Source organism: Malus sylvestris, chromosome 14 (genome assembly GCF_916048215.2).
Source record: "Malus sylvestris chromosome 14, drMalSylv7.2, whole genome shotgun sequence".
Lineage (NCBI taxonomy): Eukaryota > Viridiplantae > Streptophyta > Magnoliopsida > Rosales > Rosaceae > Malus > Malus sylvestris.
In genome coordinates, this window is record NC_062273.1 from 8,689,472 (window position 1) to 8,710,287 (window position 20,816).

The window sequence follows — 20,816 nt, forward strand, 5'->3', positions numbered from 1 at the left end:
GACTTCCATGGTTGCCATGACAAACAGGTCAACAAACTCTTCCTTTTGTGTTTTAATTATATGACCATATAAAGCTAACAATTGGTACAAGAGCCATTGATAATATGACTAATACCTATACTATTTCTGAAATTGAACACGGATAATATTTCTGAAACTGAACACGGATAAAATTTATGAAACTGAACACAAATAATGTTTCTGAAACTGCGCCTTTTTGATTCAGTTTTTTTTCTTTTTCTTTTTTATTTCTTTTGTGCTTATCATTAAATAAAGTTGTTAGATGACCTTTTGTTAAAATTCAAAGTTTTGAAGCCCTTTTTCATTAGTTTTCATAGAAATATTTTGTGTTCAATTCTAGGAATAATCAATGTCCAGTTATAAAAATAGTTAGTGTTAATATGACATGACATAAACTTTGTTGATGTACAAAATCAGATGGACTTTAGAACAATGTAAAGTGTTAAGTTTTTTACATTTGCAGGGTTGTACCGGTCACCTAGTGAGGATAATATGTAAAGAGATAGAGATAGGGAAGCAAACACAATATGTACATAGTTCACCCTAAGTTAGGTTACGTCCACAGGGATGTGGTATACTTCTGGATGTAATGTTAGTATCCTTTTGATTTCATGTTTACCCATAATATGATTTTTTGGATTTAAACAGGTGTTACGGTGAGGGATTATGTTGTTGAGAAAACTTTTATTAAAGCTTATTTTCTGGCCTCATTCTTGTTTTATCCCTCCAGGTCTAATAGCGGAGCTTTTGTATCGACGAGGATTTGTGGCAAATCTTCGTATTGGAGATTACCTTTAATGGTATGATTTTCAATTCATTTTACTGTACTTTGCTTATACTCTGACGTCCCGTGTGAAATGGGTTCATTTCCGCTCACGGCGCACTGTTGTATTTAGACACTTTTAGGTTTAAATTTATTCATTTTTTCCACATCATCACACTTTATGGCTTCGTCACCTTCCAGGTGTCGGCCAACACAGCTCGATTTGGAGTTCTAGTGGACATTCTAGGTCGGGGTGTCATTATACACATTGGTACAAACACAAATAAAACTTTAAAAAATATGGGTACAAAAAGAAACTAATATATGGGTACAAATTAAAAATGAAAAAAAATTGGTACAAATTAAAAAGTCAATCTTGGTACTATTCACTTACAACACATTTTTCTCTTTTTCGTTAGAACTCAAAGTTTTCAAGCAATTTTCACTAATTTCCCTTTGATTATATGATTAAAACCTATTAGGATTGAAGTTTTGATTATATAATAATCTCATGAACTGTGGCTTTGATCTTAAATCCAAATTGTAATTGCACTTGGCAACACCACTGTGGAGCCAAAAATAATCACAAGGCGACATGTGGATCCAATTCAAAGTCCATCTCATCAAATCTCCTTTTGCAAGGTAACCTACAAAATAATGTTAATTGGTTAATTAATGGATTAATTACCCAATTAATCCATTAAACATCAATTAAATTACCCAATTAATCACAAAATATATCCCATTCACCCTAAAAATAGGTAGTGGCCGGCCACCTCATATTCTTCTTAGTCTTTCCTACTTTTTCCCATTTTACTACCCCATTTATACAAATAAATAATTTTATAACCTCCCATTTACTTCTTTCATACTTAATTAGCCAATAAATTGGCTAATTAAGCCAAAATCATAACCACAAAAACCACCAAGGCCGGCCACACCAAAGGGAAAAATGGGTAAGCTTAATCCTATAAATAGGCACCTATTCTCACCAAAAAGTCATTCCAACACTTTGGCAAAAGTCCCAAAATTCTCTGAACACTCTTTCTCTTTAAATTCTAACTTTGGCATCGGAGGTTCTTCAGCCAAAGCCCCCCATTCATTGTGGGCGCGTGAGACTCTTGGCCTTAACCTAATGTGTTAATTGTTTTGTAGGTGCAAAATTGTCTAATATCAAGAAGGAAGAAATTTGCATCCACAACCATCCCGCCGAACATCCAAGAAAACTGCACATTGTCGTTCTCTCTCATTCTCTCTGTCTATATTTTCTTTTTTTGGTTGTTGGCGTCACAAATCCTGGGTTGGGCTGGAAGGGAATAGGGTGTGTGATCCAACACAAGACAAAGAGATCGGGTTTGGCTGGGTAGATTTTTTATGGGAACGAGACAGAGATTGGAAGAGAGATGTGGTGGTGGCTGTCAAGCTGATAATGGTGATGAGCTGAGGATGTGATGCGGTTTCCATCGGTTACAATAGCTGTTGAATTCTGTTTTTTAATTATTTATTTCTAGTTGTTGAAAAAAAAAAGATTTGATTTTCACACATCTTTCTTTATTTTCCATTATCAAACTAAATGAAAACAAAAAACATGATTAAACAAATGTGTGTTGGAGGAAAAAAATATTGTGGCTTCACCCCTCAAGTCAAGATGGTCTGAAAAATTCTGGACTTTGTTCTATTGAAGGTCAAGATTGCCAACTCTATTGTGTTTGTTTGCCTTCACTAGGTCTCACTGGATTAGACTGGGCTAAGAATTAGTGTAGTCTCATCTATACTATTTATTAAGAGAACACACTTTATCAACCTTTTTGCCCCTCACTTTTGAATACACAATGTTGAGACGAGGAGGGCAACATAGTAATTTTGTACCTATGGACAAAATGACAATCATATCCCTTTTTTCCTATTTTTCCCTCACTTTTGATACACAATATTTACATAAAAAAGGCAAAATAGTAATTTTGTATCAAAATATTTACATAAGATAAAAATATGCACTTATTAAGAGAAATTGTCCTACCATCATTTTTTCATGCAAGTGAAATCATGATATTTTTTTGGATAGTTTGAATGAACTGAAGCGGTTGCGCTTGAGAAGAACGTGGGAGGAGGTGGACGGTTACGGTTGCGCTTGAAGAGAACGTGGGAAAAGGTGTGCGGCTGTTCACACATACAAAGTGTGTGCTCTTTGCTAGTGTTTGTTAAAGGAAGGGACTAGCTTTAGTGGATTTAAACTTCACTCGCATGAACTAAGGGCTGGTTTGGTATTGCTGTGCTTTGAAAAAAAATTACTTCTGTTGTGCTGTGAGAATAAGCTTATTTTTGTTGCTTTACGTTTTCAGCTTTTTTCACCCAAAACTTTAAAAGTAAGCTGTTTTTAAATATTTACCAAATATTTTTTTAAGCTTAATTTTATTTTATATCCACTTTTTATAAAATAACCTCAGTACCAGACCTGTACTAAGGGCTCGTTAGCTGGTCTTAGACCTAGTTTGGGAGTGAGGTGCTTAAAGAAAAAGCACCCATGAAAAAAAGCTGTGAGGGTTTTAGGTGTTTGGTAAACTGAAAAAAAAGGGCTTATTTTAGAAGCTGCTGTGAGAATAAGCTGAAATCAAAGGAAAAAGCTGAAGCTGCTATTTGTAGCTTTGGAAAACTGGCTTTTTTTCGAAGCACACGGAGCTACAGTGCTTCTTTAATGAAAAGACTCACTATCAGACTGTTTTTTTTTTCAAAAGCACTTTTACAAAAAAGTTTACCAAACACTCAGCTGATTTATTTCACAGCCGCTTATTCTCACGGCACACCCGCTTATTCTCACAGCAGCTTTTTTTCAAAGCACAGCAATACCAAACCAGCCTTAGTGAAGCCCACCAAATACCAGCGGACTGCTAAGACTACCTCACTCTCGCGTCGTCCCGCTCGACTGCTCGCCTTGCTCAATCGACGGCAAAGAACAAGCTTTCTTTCTCCAGTCCAGCCTATCTTCGACTCAAGGTTATCTCTTCCACCTCCTCTTCTTCTTTTTTTGATTCAAAACAAATTCAATCTAAAGTTTATAACTTTGAAGAAGTAGAAATTGAATGACTGGATTCTAAATCTTAATAGATATTAAATTCAATTTTTGTTCTTCTTTTTTTCTGCAGCTTCGTGAAGTTGCTGATTTCGGCGCCCAATCTCGGCCGATTAAGTGTATCCGAATGCTCTGAAATGGAGAAAATAATTGATTTGGAGGAAAATAATCACATATATGTTTGCAATCACTATTGGTGTTGAAGAGTATACATGACAATGCCCTGCCATTTCCTTGTCTGAACAAAATCTGGGTAACTGATTGTCTTGCACAGAAGAGATGCCGCTCAAGATTGGCTAATCTCTGCTTCGTGGTTGGCTAAGCTCTCCATCAATTTGAAAATTGAGGTTTCCAGCGAACGACAATGATAGAAATGTTTGTCAATGTTTTTTATCCCTGCTTCATGATTATCTTCTGCAAAAATTTGCTCTTGTTTGAGTATTGAAATCTTCAAGAAATTTGTGGAAAATTTTATGCAAAGATAGAGGAAAATTGTTAATTTAATTGGAAGGCTAGGGATTGAACTAGAATTAGAAGTTAGTCATGTTTCTTGGTCCGACGCTGTACCCAACATTTTATTAAGTTAGTCTAACTTAGTCTATTCTAAGTCAATCTAGTTTAGTTCCTAGAACTAGTCCAGTCCGAGATAATCTGGTGTAACAAATGCACCAGCTTGCTACAAGTAGAATTGTCTTAAGTCTAAAATATGCAATGTTACAAATAAAAATTTAAAATGAAGTAAAATAGCTTTATGGGATAATGGTACATAATAACTCGTTTATATAGACACCTTATTGTTGAAGCTAAAATATTTCTAGCTTTTCATGCATGTTTTCAAGCACATCATGTATATACATACAATGGCGGATTCAGGATTTGAATTTTGGAAGGTCCCAATGTTAAAAGTCCAAGTTTTTTAGATAAAAATATAGCACGAAGCAAACAAAAAATTTCAGTATTGTATTTCATTGACCACTTGTGGGCTCCTTGTTGTGAACCGAATCATGTTGCGCATAGTCAATGGTATCGACATTTGCTGTTACAATCTGATGAGTATTATCGAAAACATTGTCGAGTGTTAACGACACAACTTATTGAATGCTACCGAGATACGCTAGCATGCATTTCCTCAAACACTTAGTGGACACAAAAGGTATCATACAAAACATTCGGAGCATCCCAAAGACATTTACATGCTTATTTCATGGGCTCCAAGTGGGCCTGGTACCATCTTGGTCCTATAGTGCATCCGCTATACGGACATGAATTAGTTAGAGACTAGATGTCTCTCTTTTTTAAATTTCCAATCAGCACTTTAAAGTAGTCCAAACCTCATGCATTTCCCTAAATTTGATGAAATGCTTAAATTCATGGAAGCTCCTTTCTATTTGTTGGAAGCGCTTCGTCCATATACTTAGGATTTCACAATGATGTGGAGATGCTGTAAGTTAGGAAATAAGTTTATTGATAACGGTGATATTTACAAGTTTTAATATTTTTTCAAACGGTAATATGTAATTGACTAGAAATATTAACGCTCTGATATTTAATTATAAAAATTAGGACTACAATATTTTTATTTGAGTGTGTAAATACTCAATAAATTATGTGTAAGATTCTACAATATCTTTTAAAAAGTTTCATAGTTGTAAATGTATTACTTGGAGAACAAAGATTTCTCTCTCTCTTACACTATGTTTAGATAAGCGAAATAATCTTGGAATTTGGCTAAAAGTCAGAATTTATAATTGACATACATCAATTCCCTTGTTTCAATTCATAAACTTAGAAATTTAAAATTTTCGCATGAAAAAAAAAAAACTTGAAATTTGAGACCTTCAATTCTCAAGTTTAAATTCGATGTAAATATGTGTTATTTTCCAATTTTTACTATTGAGGCTTAAAAAGGGCAGCGACTTCCACGCCTTTGGCCACGCCTCTGGCTTCCACTCTCTCGTTCTCTCCCTTTCTCTCTCTAAGTCGTCGCCTCCCTCTCCCTCTCTCTAAATGCTGTGAGAAATAAGTGAGAGAAAGTGTGGAAATGGAGAAGTACTTGAAGGACTTCGAGGTGGAGAACAAGAATCCGTCGGAGGAGACTATAAGGAGATGGAGAAACGCCGTCGCGCTCGTCAAAAACCCTCGCAGAAGGTTCCGATTCGTCGCCGATCTCGCCAAACGATCTGAAGCCGAGAAGAAGAAGCTTCAAATCCAGGTCTCTCCCTCTCTAAGTATTTTTTTACTCTTCTCTTTTACGAAACGAAAAATTGAAAACGAAGCGTTTTGAAGATCTGTTTGGTAGCCTGGTTGTTTGGTTGCCGAGAAAATATGGTCGGAAAACGAAAGAAACTGAAACGATTTTCTGCATTTTGCTTTTGCCTGATATTATTATTCCTGTTTGATTTGCTAATTTTGACCGATCGTTAGTCTTAAACACGTAGTTTCTGAATTAAATCGTCATGGTGAACCGAACGGCTGAGATTTAGGATAGCATTTGGAGGACTCGGAGTTTCTTAATTTCTTTGATTTTCTCGGCTCCCAAATAGGTTGGGGAGCTATGGATTTCTTTTGGCCTTGTTGGCATCACATGCTTGAACAAATTTGTGACAATAGAAAGCTCCGGCTCACAATGCGCTAAGCGTAGGTGGTCCCACATGCATTAGTCCAAGAGTGATGTTTTGATCCCCTTCCGTTTTGCGAACCCATCCCTATTGGTATTTCCCCGCCACGCCTGGTGGGGCCCACATTCGTCTGAGTGTGGCAAAAGTTCTTGGATGCTCCGGAGTATCTAGGACTCCGGCTGTTTTAACTATTAGTTCTTAATTTTTGTATTTTTAAACAAATATGTAACAGTCAAGATATTTGGATTACCCCTAAGAAAGTTCGGTATTGAACCACATTATTGCTAACTCATTGTAAGGCTAACCAATGCCCCTCTCCTTATTGTAGACAATATCGTTTGTTAAAAAACAAAAATGGAGAAACAGATCAGCCTGCATTCAAAGTTTTCGAACTTCAGAAACCTACCATCGTTGAAGAAAAAATTTCTTTTGAGAAACAGAAGGGGAGGCTAACTTTATTGGTGATGCTGGTATTTTGCTAGGCCGTTTGGTCTCATTCGATTCCATTATCCGTTGACAGATTCTTTTCATTTTGGTCCATTTGGTGGGTGTTGCATGGATTTTTCTCGTTCATTAGTTTCGTTTTCCTTTTTGGTTAAATGAAAATTATTATAGAACAAAAGAGAAGACGCACTCGATTGCTGGTAGATATAATAAAGCGACTTTCTGAGTCCATCTTCCAATAACGGCAACGCAGGAAATTTCTGGGAACTTTCGTGAGGAACTAAATGTACTTCAATTAAAAAGATGACTTAAGGGTAGGGGCAACAACAATGGTTGTTGACCGTGGAAATAGTTGGTGGTAGCTATCGAATAAGATTGGCTTTCTCTCTGTCCATTTTTTATCCTTAGAAAGTGGGGTATCATCACGGGCTCATTTTCCTACCCCTCAAATTACGTAGTGACAGAACACTTCCCATTTATTTATTTTTTGATGCTATTCACCCACTTGGACACCCTATATATTACGATAAGATTTGTTTTTGTCGGATGACGTGTACTTGGTCATCTTCTAATTATTATATAATAATTGCTATGTTAATTCATTTTGTTATTGAGTGTAAACGTGCAATAAATTTTTCATTGTGACTAGAACACGGATGGTACGCTACGTGTTTTTATATAAGTGGTGAAAAATTGTATGTTTTAAGTTATTAAGTTTTTAGCATACATATCCCACCATTTATATAGTGACACATGATGTACTATCCTGTGTTCCGGTTACATTGAAAAATCTCTCTTGCATCACGATGTGAGTTGAACTCCATCGACTTCTTAATATAATATCTAATCTAACAAATCTACCGTTTAATAAAAAGTACAAGACATTCCAAATGTGGGTTTGTTAGTTGGCCAAGGTAGAATGGGCCGTTGCCTTATATTCGAGTTTCAATTTTTCTCTTGATAGACTATAATGATTTAGAATATCGCAAGATTAAAAGGCTTATTTATAACACCGGCCTCTAAAACTTGACATTGGTCTCACTCAATGTCGTTGTAACATTGAGTTTTAGTAGCAATTATATTAGTTCATTCTTTGACATTTCGATTGATAACTAAACATCTCCCAGACCCTGCGTAAAGCGGGAGCCTTGTGCACTGGGTACGACATTTTTATTGTATTTTGTGTAATTGGGAGTAGCCTCTCCATAAATGGGGGTAAGGCTAGCTGACATTCACCTCTCCCAGACCCTGCGTAAAGCGGGAGCCTTGTGCACTGGGTACGACATTTTTTTATTGTATTTTGTGTAAATAAGTGTTTGTTTATACTTAAAATATATATAATTTCATTATAAACTAGAAAATAGAATGACGTATATATTATGAAGTATTGGAACATAATGAAAACATGCGGAGCAAACATATAATGTGTCTTTGTTTAAGTGTTTAATAAGTTTCTTACAATTTATTGGAAACAATAAAATGCAAAAGGAAAGTTATCTATTTTCTATCTAAGCGAGTCGCAACCTAGACAGTCTAGGCGGGCGCCTCAGCAGGTCTAGGTGCCCTTTCTTGATTTTCAAACGCCTAGGCATTAATCGGGACGGTGGCCAACCGCCTAGCGCCTAGACGGCGCTAGGTGGGGATTTTTAGAACAGTGAGAAGTCATAATTAAAAGGTATTTAATTTTAGAGCTCCCAAACATTTTCTCTTTCTGTAGTGAGGAATCACATGCATACCATGTATATTTCCAATTTTATGTACTTTTTTTTTTAGTCAATAGAAATTGTATGTACTTGTTATGACTAATTGTGTTAATTTTGAATGGGACAGTTATACTTTTTCTTCTGATGTCACGTGCTGTCCTTCATATTAAATTCCTAAAAGTAATTGTTTTCACATTAAGGTCGTGTGTAATTATAACCGTAAAACGGGTTGCAAGTGTTGGGTCATGCTCAACTATTATTTTGTTCAAATTTCAGGAAGATAACGGGTTTCACACAAACACGCTGCAGACACTGCTTTGGTAGTTTTAGTACTGAATAATAGATTGTCGGCATCTACATGTTAAAAAAACAATACTTGAAACCAACATGAAATTAACATATTACGGTTGACTATTACTTGACACGAAACTTGTATGTAATGCGACCTGCCAACATGGATTATTTTGACATGACATTCTTCTCACTACAATGTAGAAAGAAATGTTCAATTTTTTTTTCATTTCTAATACGTATTGTATGAATCCTTGTAGAAGAACAGATCATTTCTGATTGATTTGTTAGTAGCAAGGCAAACAGATTTACTTATTTACAATGTATTGCTTGGTTTGGTTTAAAATTATATTAACTTAGTTTTGTTCTAGTTCTCAACAGTTGATCTCCATTTGGTGATATCAATTTTTTTTTCATACTTCTGTCAATGTTTGTGTTCGCAGACCTGACAACAAGTTTTATTACCCAGTATACAAAAAATTTCTCATAAGTTCCTTAAAGGAGGTTATGTTTCTCATGTATAGACAGCTGAGTTGCATTGAGAGTAGCCATATATGATTTAACAACTGCTAGTGTGACTTCGTTGACGATTTTATTTAAGGACCATATGAGAGAAATAACTGCATATAATGTGTGTAGAACTGCAGACACACACATGTAGTTATAAGCTATGTATTTTTGAAGATTACTAATTTATATATCTATGTAGGTATACAGCCGCCGGTTACTATTCTTGTCCGTTGAAGTTTTTGGTCTTTTAATTGTTCCTACAAATATAGCTCTGAATGACATGATCATCATTACTTTTTTTGACTTTTTTGTTCTAATTTGATTTACCAGGAAAAGATTCGAGTTGCTCTTTATGTTCAAAAAGCAGCACTGCAGTTCATTGATGGTATCATCCTTAAATTTAGAGGTCAAGTGAAAATTGATTGTGTGTGTGCTGATCTCTTGTATTGAATACTCTTTGTCTCTTTGTTTTGTGATGTTGTGAAGCTGTTGATCGTGGAGCTGATGCAAAGCCAGGTCTGCATGAATTCAAGCTGTCAGAAGATGCCAGAATGGCAGGTTTCAGCATTCACCCAGATGAACTTGCATCTATTACACGTGCCCATGATATTAAGGCCTTGAAAAGCCATGGTGGAATTCATGGGATTTTAAGGAAAGTCTCTGTCTCGGTAGATGAAGGTGTCAAAGATAGTAATATAGCAATCAGGCAAAATGTTTATGGCTTAAACCGTTACAAGGAGAAACCTCCTCGAACTTTTTTGGTGTTTGTATGGGAAGCACTACAGGACTTAACATTAATGATCCTTATGGTCTGTGCTGTGGTTTCAATTGGAGTTGGAATTGCCACTGAAGGCTGGCCCAAAGGCACGTACGATGGTCTGGGAATTTTAATTAGTATAATTTTAGTGGTTACAGTTACCGCCATTAGTGACTACAAGCAGTCTTTGCAATTCAAGGATTTGGACAGGGAGAAGAAAAAGATTTCTGTTCAGGTCACTAGGGATGGAAAAAGACAAAAAGTTTCCATTCACGACTTGGTTGTTGGAGATATTGTGCATTTGTCGGTTGGGGATGTAGTTCCAGCTGATGGACTTTTCATATCAGGGTACAGTTTGCTGATTGATGAGTCAAGCTTGTCAGGTGAGAGTGAGCCGGTGAATATATATGAAGAGAAGCCTTTTCTTCTTTCCGGAACTACAGTGCAGGATGGATCAGGTAAAATGCTAGTGACTGCAGTTGGTATGAGGACTGAATGGGGAAAATTGATGGAAACACTGAGCGAAGGAGGAGAAGATGAGACCCCACTGCAGGTGAAGCTTAATGGTGTTGCTACAATTATTGGTAAAATTGGTTTGACTTTTGCAGTGTTGACATTTTTGGTATTGACGGTAAGATTTTTGGTGACGAAAGGACTTAACAACGAGATCACTGATTGGTCTTCAACTGACGCCGTAACACTTTTGAACTACTTTGCTATTGCGGTAACTATAATTGTTGTTGCAGTTCCCGAAGGATTACCATTGGCAGTGACGCTGAGTCTTGCTTTTGCAATGAAAAAATTGATGAATGATAGGGCACTTGTAAGGCATCTCTCAGCATGTGAGACAATGGGTTCTGCTGGTTGTATTTGCACAGATAAAACAGGAACATTAACTACAAATCATATGGTAGTTACCAAAGTATGGATATGTGAAAAATCTGTAGATGTTAAAGAAAATGACAGTAAAGAAACATTGACATCAGAAATATCTGGAGCATCAAGCATCCTTTTGCAGGTTATATTTCAAAATACAAGTTCTGAGGTTATTAAGGATGATGGAAAGACCTCTATTTTGGGAACACCAACGGAGTCAGCATTGCTAGAGTTTGGTTTACTTTTAGGTGGCGATTTTGATGCCCTGCGCAGAGAGGTAAGGATTCTTAAGATTGAACCTTTTAATTCTGTCAGGAAGAAAATGTCTGTTCTTGTGGCTCATCCTCATGGTGGAAAACGAGCGTTTTGCAAAGGTGCATCAGAACTAGTACTGGGAATATGTAACAAGTACATTGACTCTAATGGAGAGTCTGTTCATCTCTCCGAAGAAATGGTAAAGAATATCACGAATGTCATAAATACTTTTGCCTGTGAAGCTTTGAGAACTCTCTGCTTAGCTTTCAAGGATATAGATGACTCTTCCATCGAAAGTGGCATCCCAGATGACGGCTATACATTGGTAGCAGTAGTCGGTATTAAGGATCCTGTGCGCCCGGGGGTCAAGGAGGCAGTTGAGACTTGTTTAGCTGCTGGAATCACTGTACGTATGGTAACTGGTGATAATATAAATACAGCTAAAGCCATTGCTAAAGAATGTGGCATACTCACAGAGGGTGGTATAGCCATAGAAGGACCTGCGTTTCGTAGCATGTCTCTTCAGCAGATGAAAACTGTGATACCGAAGATTCAGGTTAGTAAACAATTGCATTGAAAATTTTGACTCTCAATATATATCCAAGGATGCTTCAAATTTTCTAAATGTTCCGTGTGGATACAGGTAATGGCCCGGTCTTTACCTTTGGATAAGCACACATTGGTAAAAACTTTGAGGGATGAATTTGGTGAGGTAGTTGCAGTGACTGGTGATGGGACTAATGATGCTCCTGCTTTGAAAGAGTCAGACATTGGACTTGCTATGGGCATAGCAGGAACAGAGGTTTGTATTCTGCCACATGAGATTTTTTTTCTTCAATTCTGTGTTGTTTTGCTTCTAATTATTTCTTTTTATGTTACCTCTTATCATTTCCACATCCATTTACATGTAGTTCAGAGAGCTTAGTCTGGACTAAATATACTGATAGTTATTGTGGGTGCGTGAGCTACTAATAATTAAAAATCTCCCATCTTTCGAAAAATGCTCTTATTTTACCTGTTACTGTATCGTTTTCACTAAATATTAATGGGGTTTTACTGAATACTAGAAGTGCATAATATTAACTTCCATTTTGTGTCATTTTGCATCTTTTGAGCTTTAGAATTTATATTCTGTCACATTGCTTGATAATTGAATGTTTTCAATTCTAAATTATTCATGGATATGTTGCAGGTTGCCAAAGAAAGTGCCGATGTCATCATATTGGATGACAATTTTAAAACTATAGTAAATGTGGCCAGATGGGGACGTTCAGTATACATAAACATTCAGAAGTTTGTGCAGTTCCAGTTAACTGTTAACGTTGTTGCTCTAATAATCAATTTTGTTTCTGCATGTGTCTCAGGTTTGTTGTGCAGCAGATTTTTCTTATATGAAATTCCGTTATATTTGTTTGGAGGTGAACTGACATGAAATAATGACAAATTTCACATCTCTTTCAGGATCTACTCCCCTTACAGCAGTGCAACTGCTTTGGGTGAACATGATTATGGACACTCTTGGTGCTTTGGCACTGGCAACAGAGCCTCCAAATGATGGACTTATGAAAAGGCCCCCAGTTGGGAGGGGTACAAGCTTCATCACCAAGGCTATGTGGAGGAATATCATTGGTCAGAGTGTCTATCAACTGGCTGTCCTTGGAGTTCTCGATTTCTCTGGGAAGAAGCTACTAGGACTTACTGGTTCAGATGCAACTGAGGTTCTTAACACTGTGATATTCAACGCATTTGTGTTTTGCCAGGTACATTTTACTGGTTTGACCAGTACCCTAGTTTTCTCCGTGCATCTTCCACTTGGTTACGTTTAATACTTACCGGCATATAACTTCTAGTTTTGATTTTATTATTCCTAATTAATACACACACGCACACACACACAAAATTTTGGTGTCAATGTTAGTTATATTGTGGTTAGGAAATTAAGCAGATGGTATCGGGCCTGTGTTTGTTATTTCCCGTTGTGTTTGTTTTCTGAGGTCGAACTAATGCTTCTCAAAAGCTTGTAGTAGAAATACTCAAATCCCACATATGTATGATCTTGCTTTTCTTTTGTTCTAACAGGTGTTTAATCAGATAAACAGTCGTGACATAGAGAGGATAAACATATTCCGTGGAATGTTTGATAGCTGGATATTCCTAGGCGTCATGGTTTGCACGGTGGTCTTCCAGGCTATCATAGTAGAGTTCTTGGGAGATTTTGCTAGCACTGTACCACTAAGCTGGCAACTATGGGTACTCAGCGTTTTACTTGGATCTGTTAGCATGCTTGTTGCAGTTGTGCTCAAATTAATACCTGTCGAAAGAACAATTAAGCACCATGACGGATATGAAGCACTTCCTTCTGGTCCTCCGGAGGGCATAGTATGAATAGGGCCGTGTGAAATGCCCTTTTTTCCTTGGAACTTGCTGAGGTTGATGACTTGTACTGCTGAATCTAGCACAACGTCTTGGGTTGGTCAAAAGGCCAATTTTTGAAGGTGAAGAACTTAAGACGGTTCGGTGAAATACTCAACAGATCTGATTGGTATTTTGTTTTTGTTTTCCAAAAGCGAGAAAGGGTTGGTTCAGTCAGCAGATTGGTAGCATCTTTCCTTATACGAGTTCCCCACTCGCGGAGTAATTTGAAGCACATTGTGATGCTTGAAATGAATCTTCAAAGTCATGTATTGAGAATCTTTGGTTATCTGATTGAACCTCGGTATAGTTGGTTAGAAAGAGAGATTTATGCTGTTCTTAAACATACATCAGCAGTATCTGCATGTCATTTGCCTTGTGATTTGGTATTTCAGTGAAGGTTATAAATTGAAATTGCTGATCTAAGAGAATTATAATTTTGTGAATCTGTTCTATTTCACTGCGTTAGCTGCTGATTACACCTTTAGATTGGCAAGGCAACAGTTGTTTCACATGCGGTTAAGTTTCACTAGAAAAACAGAAATTATGTGTTACTTTCTCAACAAAAAGAACATGCCTGGTTCATTTCAAAAACTTATTCTCAACTACTAAAAATAACATTAGGCTCGACTCACAAACATAAATTTTAACTAATTGAAAGCTTCAAAAATTCAATGCAGTTATTCAAATCCATAAAAAGAGGGAGTTGAAATGTTTGAAATAACTTTGAAATTTCCAATAGGAAAATTTTATTGGAACTCAACATTTCTCTTTCTAAACTCAACTTATGATTTTATTTTGAAATTCCTGTTTTACCCCATATACTAAATGAGTTTAGAAAGAAAAAGCCAAAAGAAATCCCATTAGTGAAAGTACCCCCGATCACCCCATCTCCACCCCTCCACGAAAACATCCTCGACTGCCTAAACCTTTTGTCATTCCTATTGAATGATTTAAACTCGTTGAGTTTCAATCTCAAATTGGTTTTATCACAAACTAGTCGAATTTTTGTGAAAATGAAGAATGAAGAACTAGAATTCAGCACACATACTCATTGAACTAGTTTTAATGGTTCAGATTAAACAAATTGGCTTAATTAGATGTTATCTCTTAATTGATTTATCATTATGGTGATGAAGTATTGCTTCTATATTATGGTGGATGCGATGGAAGGGAAATTATGAGATTTAATTGGGATTTCTAGTGACTACCATGCATATACAATTCTAAATTTATATACATAAGCAATGGAAGCATATTATCACATATTATCAAAGTAATAGTCATGCAAATCCCCTTCAAGAAGCATAGGTTGCATCAAACAAAATATTGAAGAACAAAGTGAAGGTTGAGTTTTATACCTCTTGATCTAGACTTTAGACCAAGGATGGACCACCTCCAAACTCTTTGTTCTTGGAACTCCTTGAGTCTAACCTCCCTCCTTGTTTCCTTCACCTTGATAGATTTGGAACTCATTTGATTCTCCTCTAGTCTCTAAAGTAGAAGACCTCTAAAGATCCACATCCACTAGTGTAGTGAGATGGATGTTGGAATAACCAAAAGGAGAAGAGATGGTTAGCTATATCCCCTCTTGGTGGCCGGCTATGAATGTGTGAAGAGAGAGAGAGACTTGTTTTTCTCTTGTTGAAAAGAACACACAAAAAAGCCATAATGAAACTTTTTCATCTCTTTATAAAGGTAAAAGAAGTCAACTAATTGACTCTTTCTCTCTCTTCTTTCCTCATCTTTGGCCGGCCCCTTAGTGTAGGTTTGGATTTTGGTTTTTTATCATTTCAAGTCATCCTATGCTTGAATAAAAAATCCAATGGGCTCGAATGAACCCGAACTTTATTCTTTAAGCCCGAAACGATCTTTCATCTCTTCTATGATTTCTTTAGACTTTCTAATTAATCATAGCACTTAATTAATCCAATTAATTAATTCAATCATCCTTTAGTTGTCTCACCACAAGAGTGTATTGGTGTACAATCGATTTAGGTTCTAATTAGTGAGGCAATGAAGTGATTGGTACCAATCCAATTGATTAGTATTTATCCAATCATTCAGTGAATTAAAGCTTACTTTTAATTCTTCTTCTTCTTTGAAGACTACTTCTTGATCATTCACATGCCTCTGAGAATAAATCACTGACCCCAACAATGCATAGAACACATCTAAGATGAGATGTGGTCACGTCTCATTATCAAATGATCATCAACGTATCCCCAAGACAACTATGATGTCTCAGGTCAAAGGATTACTTACATTATTCCAACCAGTAGAGTTACTTGCTTGACATGTGAGTAAACCTCCATGCAAGTACTCTCGTTTGATTGTGTTCAGTGAAATCATTCCCTTAATGAGCACTTACATACTTGTCTTAGTGTTACTACATGAATGACTTGAGACTTTCCATCATTCCCATTTGAAGGGGACATAGTATGTACTGGTCTATGTATTATCAGTATCCCTCTGACAATTCTATGACCTGGAACCTTTTGGACATTATGGTTATGTGAAAAAGGTTTTTGCTGTCTAACATCATTAGATTACTTTTTCCATCAATCCATTGTCCATGGATTCACTATTTTGGACGTATATCATTTTATTGAGGTATTCCTAATGAGTGACTTTGCCCTTTTGTTGTATTAGAGTTATCTAATCATATAGACATTGTCTTGAAAGGTTTCTTCTAAAGATTGACTTTCAGGGCATATCTCCAACATGAGATTTGGGTATTTGATTGTGGGTGGTAGGGGAGGTGCAAGTGGCGTGGCTGGGTGGTTGGTAAGGGGTGATGAACATTCAGTTCTCGTTTGGCAGCCAGTATAAAGGATCAGATAGGATAAGTAATACATTCCCGAGTGTTTGGTGTGATTATGTACTAAATAGTACTAGTATAATTTATCTAGTCTCATATTTTTAGTCCAATTCACACCCGCTTATTTATCCATTCTAAGGGCTCGGTATAATTAGTCGGGCCAATGGTACGCTCTCTTTACCTTCCTTCGTGTCTCTCGTTATCTTTATTTCCTTCTCCAATTTGTCTTCTGTGCATCAGAAACGCAAATAATCAGCTACCCACCTTACCTCGCAGGTGACTGCGAGAGTACCATCCTCTATCTCTCTCCATCAGCCTAACCTCAACTTCTCCCATCCTGAGATCTACTCTCTCAAACTCTTCACACATCGACGTCGGCTATGAATCAAACCCATTCTTCCTCATCTCTCTAACTGTGTTCTTTATCATCTACCATTCATGGTGTTCTTGTGAACCCATCAGCAACAATCCGACAAGAGATGTGGCTAAAAGGATTTCCTCTTTTCAGATCTGCTTTGAGTTTTGAGTTTCAATTCTTGGTAAAGATTGAGCAATTGTAATTTTTGGTTGTATTGGAGTGGAGGTTGATGAGTTGGGTTTGGATTTGGCTGGGTGAAAAGCAAAGGTGCTGCGAGGAAGATGAAGAATTTTTGGCTTTTCTATGTGAGAAGTAAAGGTCTAGGCAAATCTAGAAGTATCATGACAAAGTTTTTGTTTTGGGTGAAATTAATGAAAGTTGAGGCACCCAAATTTCTATCTAAAATTAGTTTTATAATTACAGTATGATGATCGGTACAATATCAAACATAGTACTAAATAGTCAATGTTTTAATCCGGTAGAGTACCAAACATCTAACTAATTTAGTCAATACTATTTGGTGACTAATTATCTTATCCGATGGAAATAGTCACTACAATCCGAGTTGCCAAATGAGGATGTCTTTTTGTATGGAAAGGTAGGGGTGGATGTTAGACGTGACTTTGGCTGGGTTTCTATTTCTTTCTCTTCTTTTTCTTTCCAAAACCATTTTGTATGTGGGATAAAATAAAGATTTCAAAGTAAAAGACTTATAAGTTTGGTTTAGAAAGAATTTTTTTGGGTCTGAATCAAATTTCACCTTCCGAAATAATCTTGAAGGGGAGGGGAATTGAAATGTTCAAAACAACCTTGAAAATAAGTAATGTGTAAGCCACATAACTTATTTTGAATGGAAAACTTAATGAAGTAACAGTGAGATGACAAATTAATGATTTAGAAAAAATAAAATGACAAATTACTTAAAATTGTAGTTTAGATGACAAATTGAAAAGAATTACAAAAGTTTGTATGACATTTAAAAAAAAATTCCGAGTCTAATCAGTAGTTTGGGCTATGAATCAAGTTGGGAAGACTAGTGCTACATTCCTTCAAGCCTAATCACAGCATGGCAATGCAGCTATATGAATTCGACAACGCCCACTGCAGGATATGCCCAAATGAAATTGGACACAAAAAGCCCCTATGGTGACATTATTTAAACATGGCTCAAATTTTAAATAGCTTATTTAGTTATATTCTTCTTCACTTACAAGTGAGATATTTGAGATTTGAATTTTGTTAATGACGAGTTTAATATCGACTTATTCCCCACTTTTAATGTAAATGTATTTTTATAAAAAAATAAATAAATAAAAACTATTTTTTCACAAGGGCGTTGTGTGAAGTGAATGAGTATCCCGGTGATCCTTCAATCACATCCGTTCATCGTATATCATGCGGTCAAAAATCATTGTAATTTTTTTATTTAAAATGAAATATAAACAGTACCTAACGAAAACTAGCTGCACGATGTATGATGAACGAATGTGATTGAAGGATCCCCGAGATCCTCGTTCATGTGAAGTGGATTTAACTAATTGATGGTCAAGACCATAAGACTTTTGTAGGTTGGATTCATAAAAACAGTTTTATTACTAACATTATTTATTGCCACTCAGTACTATGGTTTGGTGGTATTTCTTTTCACTTGTAAGTGAAAGGTCTTAAGCTCGAATTTCGTGGATGATGAAGTCGTTACTAGATTAGGTTACCCATTGTGTGGCTTAGCTGAACTCCCCTTTTATTTAATATAAAATATATCATTATACTAACAAAAAAAAAATATCTTTAGCATATCCTAATTCCACATCAATTTTTATCTTCTTTTAAATTGATCTTGAGCATAAAACATAAGAACTATTACTTATAGGTGGAGAAAAATACACCATAATGCTAGGGACAGACTTATCAATTATGCATCACCATCCTTCACCAACCTACATACAATTCAATTGGACAGGCGGCCTTCTTATTAGGTACCTATTTATGGATCACCCCCACAAAATATTAATTGGCACTATTTAATTAGGGTAGTGTTATTCACATTCACTTGAATTTTTTACTTCTCACACCCTCTTGTTAAACTTTGTTCATTGATCTTCTTCAATTCATTCTTTCCGACGGTCGAAAATTAAGAGTGATTATGAGAGGTAAAATTGAGTGTGTGGATAACACCACCCTTTAGTTATTTAACTATGACCAAATAAATTGACAAATAAAGTATTATGTGCATGTACTGTAGGACATCCCTAGTGGAGAAATACACATTCGAGATTATAAAACCACATTTACATCTCGTTTTGCATTTCTGAAAGATTTGATGTGAATACTATTATAATGGAGGAAATGTAAATTTGATATTTCATTTACTTCTCTCTATAACTCACAGGCCACACCTTCAAAAGATGTAGATGTATATTTACATTTTTATTTTCATTTCTAACGAAAATAAATACTTCTTTAAATCTTTCCATTGGCCTGCTTCCGGCCAACTAAAACTATAAAATGTCCATTTCAAAGCATTTTGCATTGAAGAAGATCTTATGATAACCAAATGCTCTTAATAATCTTAAATAGAGATTTAAACCCTTATTTTTTGTCAAAGAGATTTATAACTTAGGCAGTCCTAAGCATGAGCCCCAACAATACCACACTTCGGAGTGGCCATGCGATCCTTCCACTCTCAAAAGGGGATCCCTCTCAACAAGGGAATACATTAATACCATCATGCAAGTTTTAGGCAGAAAATAATATCCCCAACAATCATATTTGCAACTGTAATACGATCATGTGGTATTATCAGTTGACTAAAAAAAGAGCATTTTTAATAATACTGCATGTGAGATGAAAAATTAAAAATAATCATTTGACTCGTATGCGTGTCAGCTTATATATCCCATGTCAGATTTAATTATTTTTTATGAATTTATTATATTTTTGGTTTGCCTATATTACCCTTAGGTACAATTGTTTTAACGTTTTGGCATTATTTACTACTCACTTCTCAAATTTATCTGTTACAATACAGGTTTCTCCATTCGGGCATTAATGAAGTTTTTTCATTAACTGGTGATTAGCTCATACTAATCTTTTTGTCGTTCGGGTTTTAAATCCCAATTCCAACCAATCCATCCATTCTGAGGTAAGTTATGCAAAATTGTAAAAATGTCAGTTCTTTATTAGGTCCGTGTTATATGCGGCTTAGATTGTGGTTAGAAAATTAAGCAGTTGGTATTAGGCCCGTGTTTCTTATTTCCCCTCGTGTCATTTTTCTGAGATCGAGCTAATGCTTCTCAAAAGCTTGTAGTAGAAATACTCAAATCCCACATACGTATGATCTTGCTTTTCTTTTGTTCTAACAGGTGTTTAATCAGATAAACAGTCGTGACATAGAGAAGATAAACATATTTTGCGGAATGTTTGACAGCTGGATATTCCTAGGCGTCATGGTTTGCACAGCGGCTTTCCAGGTTATCATAGTAGAGTTCTTGGGAGAGTTTGCTAGTACTGTTCCACTAAGCTGGCAACTATGGTTACTCAGCATTTTACTTGGATCAGTTAGCATGCTTGTTGCAGTTGTGCTCAAATTAATACCTGTCGAAGGGACAATTAAGCGCCATGACGGATATGAAGCACTTCCTTCTGGTCCTCCAGAGGGCATATTTTGAATAGGACCGTGTCAAACGCCCTTTTTTCCTTGGAACTTCCTGAGGTGGACGACTTGTACTGCTGAAGCTAGCACAACGTCTTGAGGTTGCGTCTTCGGTTATCTGATTGAACCTCGGTGTAGTTAGTTAGAAAGAGAAATTTATGCTGTTCTTAAACATACATCAGTAATATCTGCATATATATCATTTGCGTTGTGATTTTGTATTTCAGTGAAGATTATAAATTGAAATTGTGTTCATCTAAGAGAA

At 36.1% G+C, this 20,816-nt stretch overlaps 1 protein-coding gene and 1 long non-coding RNA gene across 3 annotated transcripts; both read left to right on the forward strand.

The window, feature by feature from the left end:
* The first annotated feature begins 3,646 nt into the window (after positions 1-3,646).
* LOC126600308 (uncharacterized) lies at positions 3,647-4,323 on the forward strand. Its single transcript, XR_007615415.1, has 2 exons — positions 3,647-3,778; positions 3,928-4,323. It is a non-coding gene; the product is annotated as an uncharacterized LOC126600308 (long non-coding RNA).
* Positions 4,324-5,769: 1,446 nt separating this feature from the next.
* On the forward strand, positions 5,770-20,816 carry LOC126599659 (putative calcium-transporting ATPase 11, plasma membrane-type). 2 transcript variants are annotated; one of them, XM_050266068.1, is made up of 7 exons: positions 5,770-6,066; positions 9,751-9,805; positions 9,907-11,864; positions 11,952-12,110; positions 12,501-12,672; positions 12,770-13,068; positions 20,262-20,816. In XM_050266068.1, exons 1-7 carry the CDS (start codon positions 5,896-5,898, stop codon positions 20,565-20,567), a joined length of 3,120 nt encoding a protein of 1,039 aa, XP_050122025.1. In that variant the 5' UTR covers positions 5,770-5,895; the 3' UTR covers positions 20,568-20,816. The 2 variants fall into 2 exon arrangements, with proteins under 2 accessions (XP_050122025.1, XP_050122024.1); XM_050266067.1 differs by lacking the exon at positions 20,262-20,816 and adding an exon at positions 13,388-14,151 and having other exon boundaries at positions 5,772-6,066.

Coding starts and splice junctions, on each gene's coding strand:
- LOC126599659 (XM_050266068.1), top strand. CDS start 5,896: ATGGAGAAGTACTTGAAGGACTTCGAGGTGGAGAACAAGAATCCGTCG. Junction 6,067..9,750: donor AGAAGAAGCTTCAAATCCAG/GTCTCTCCCTCT, acceptor TTGATTTACCAG/GAAAAGATTCGAGTTGCTCT. Junction 9,806..9,906: donor AGCACTGCAGTTCATTGATG/GTATCATCCTTA, acceptor GATGTTGTGAAG/CTGTTGATCGTGGAGCTGAT.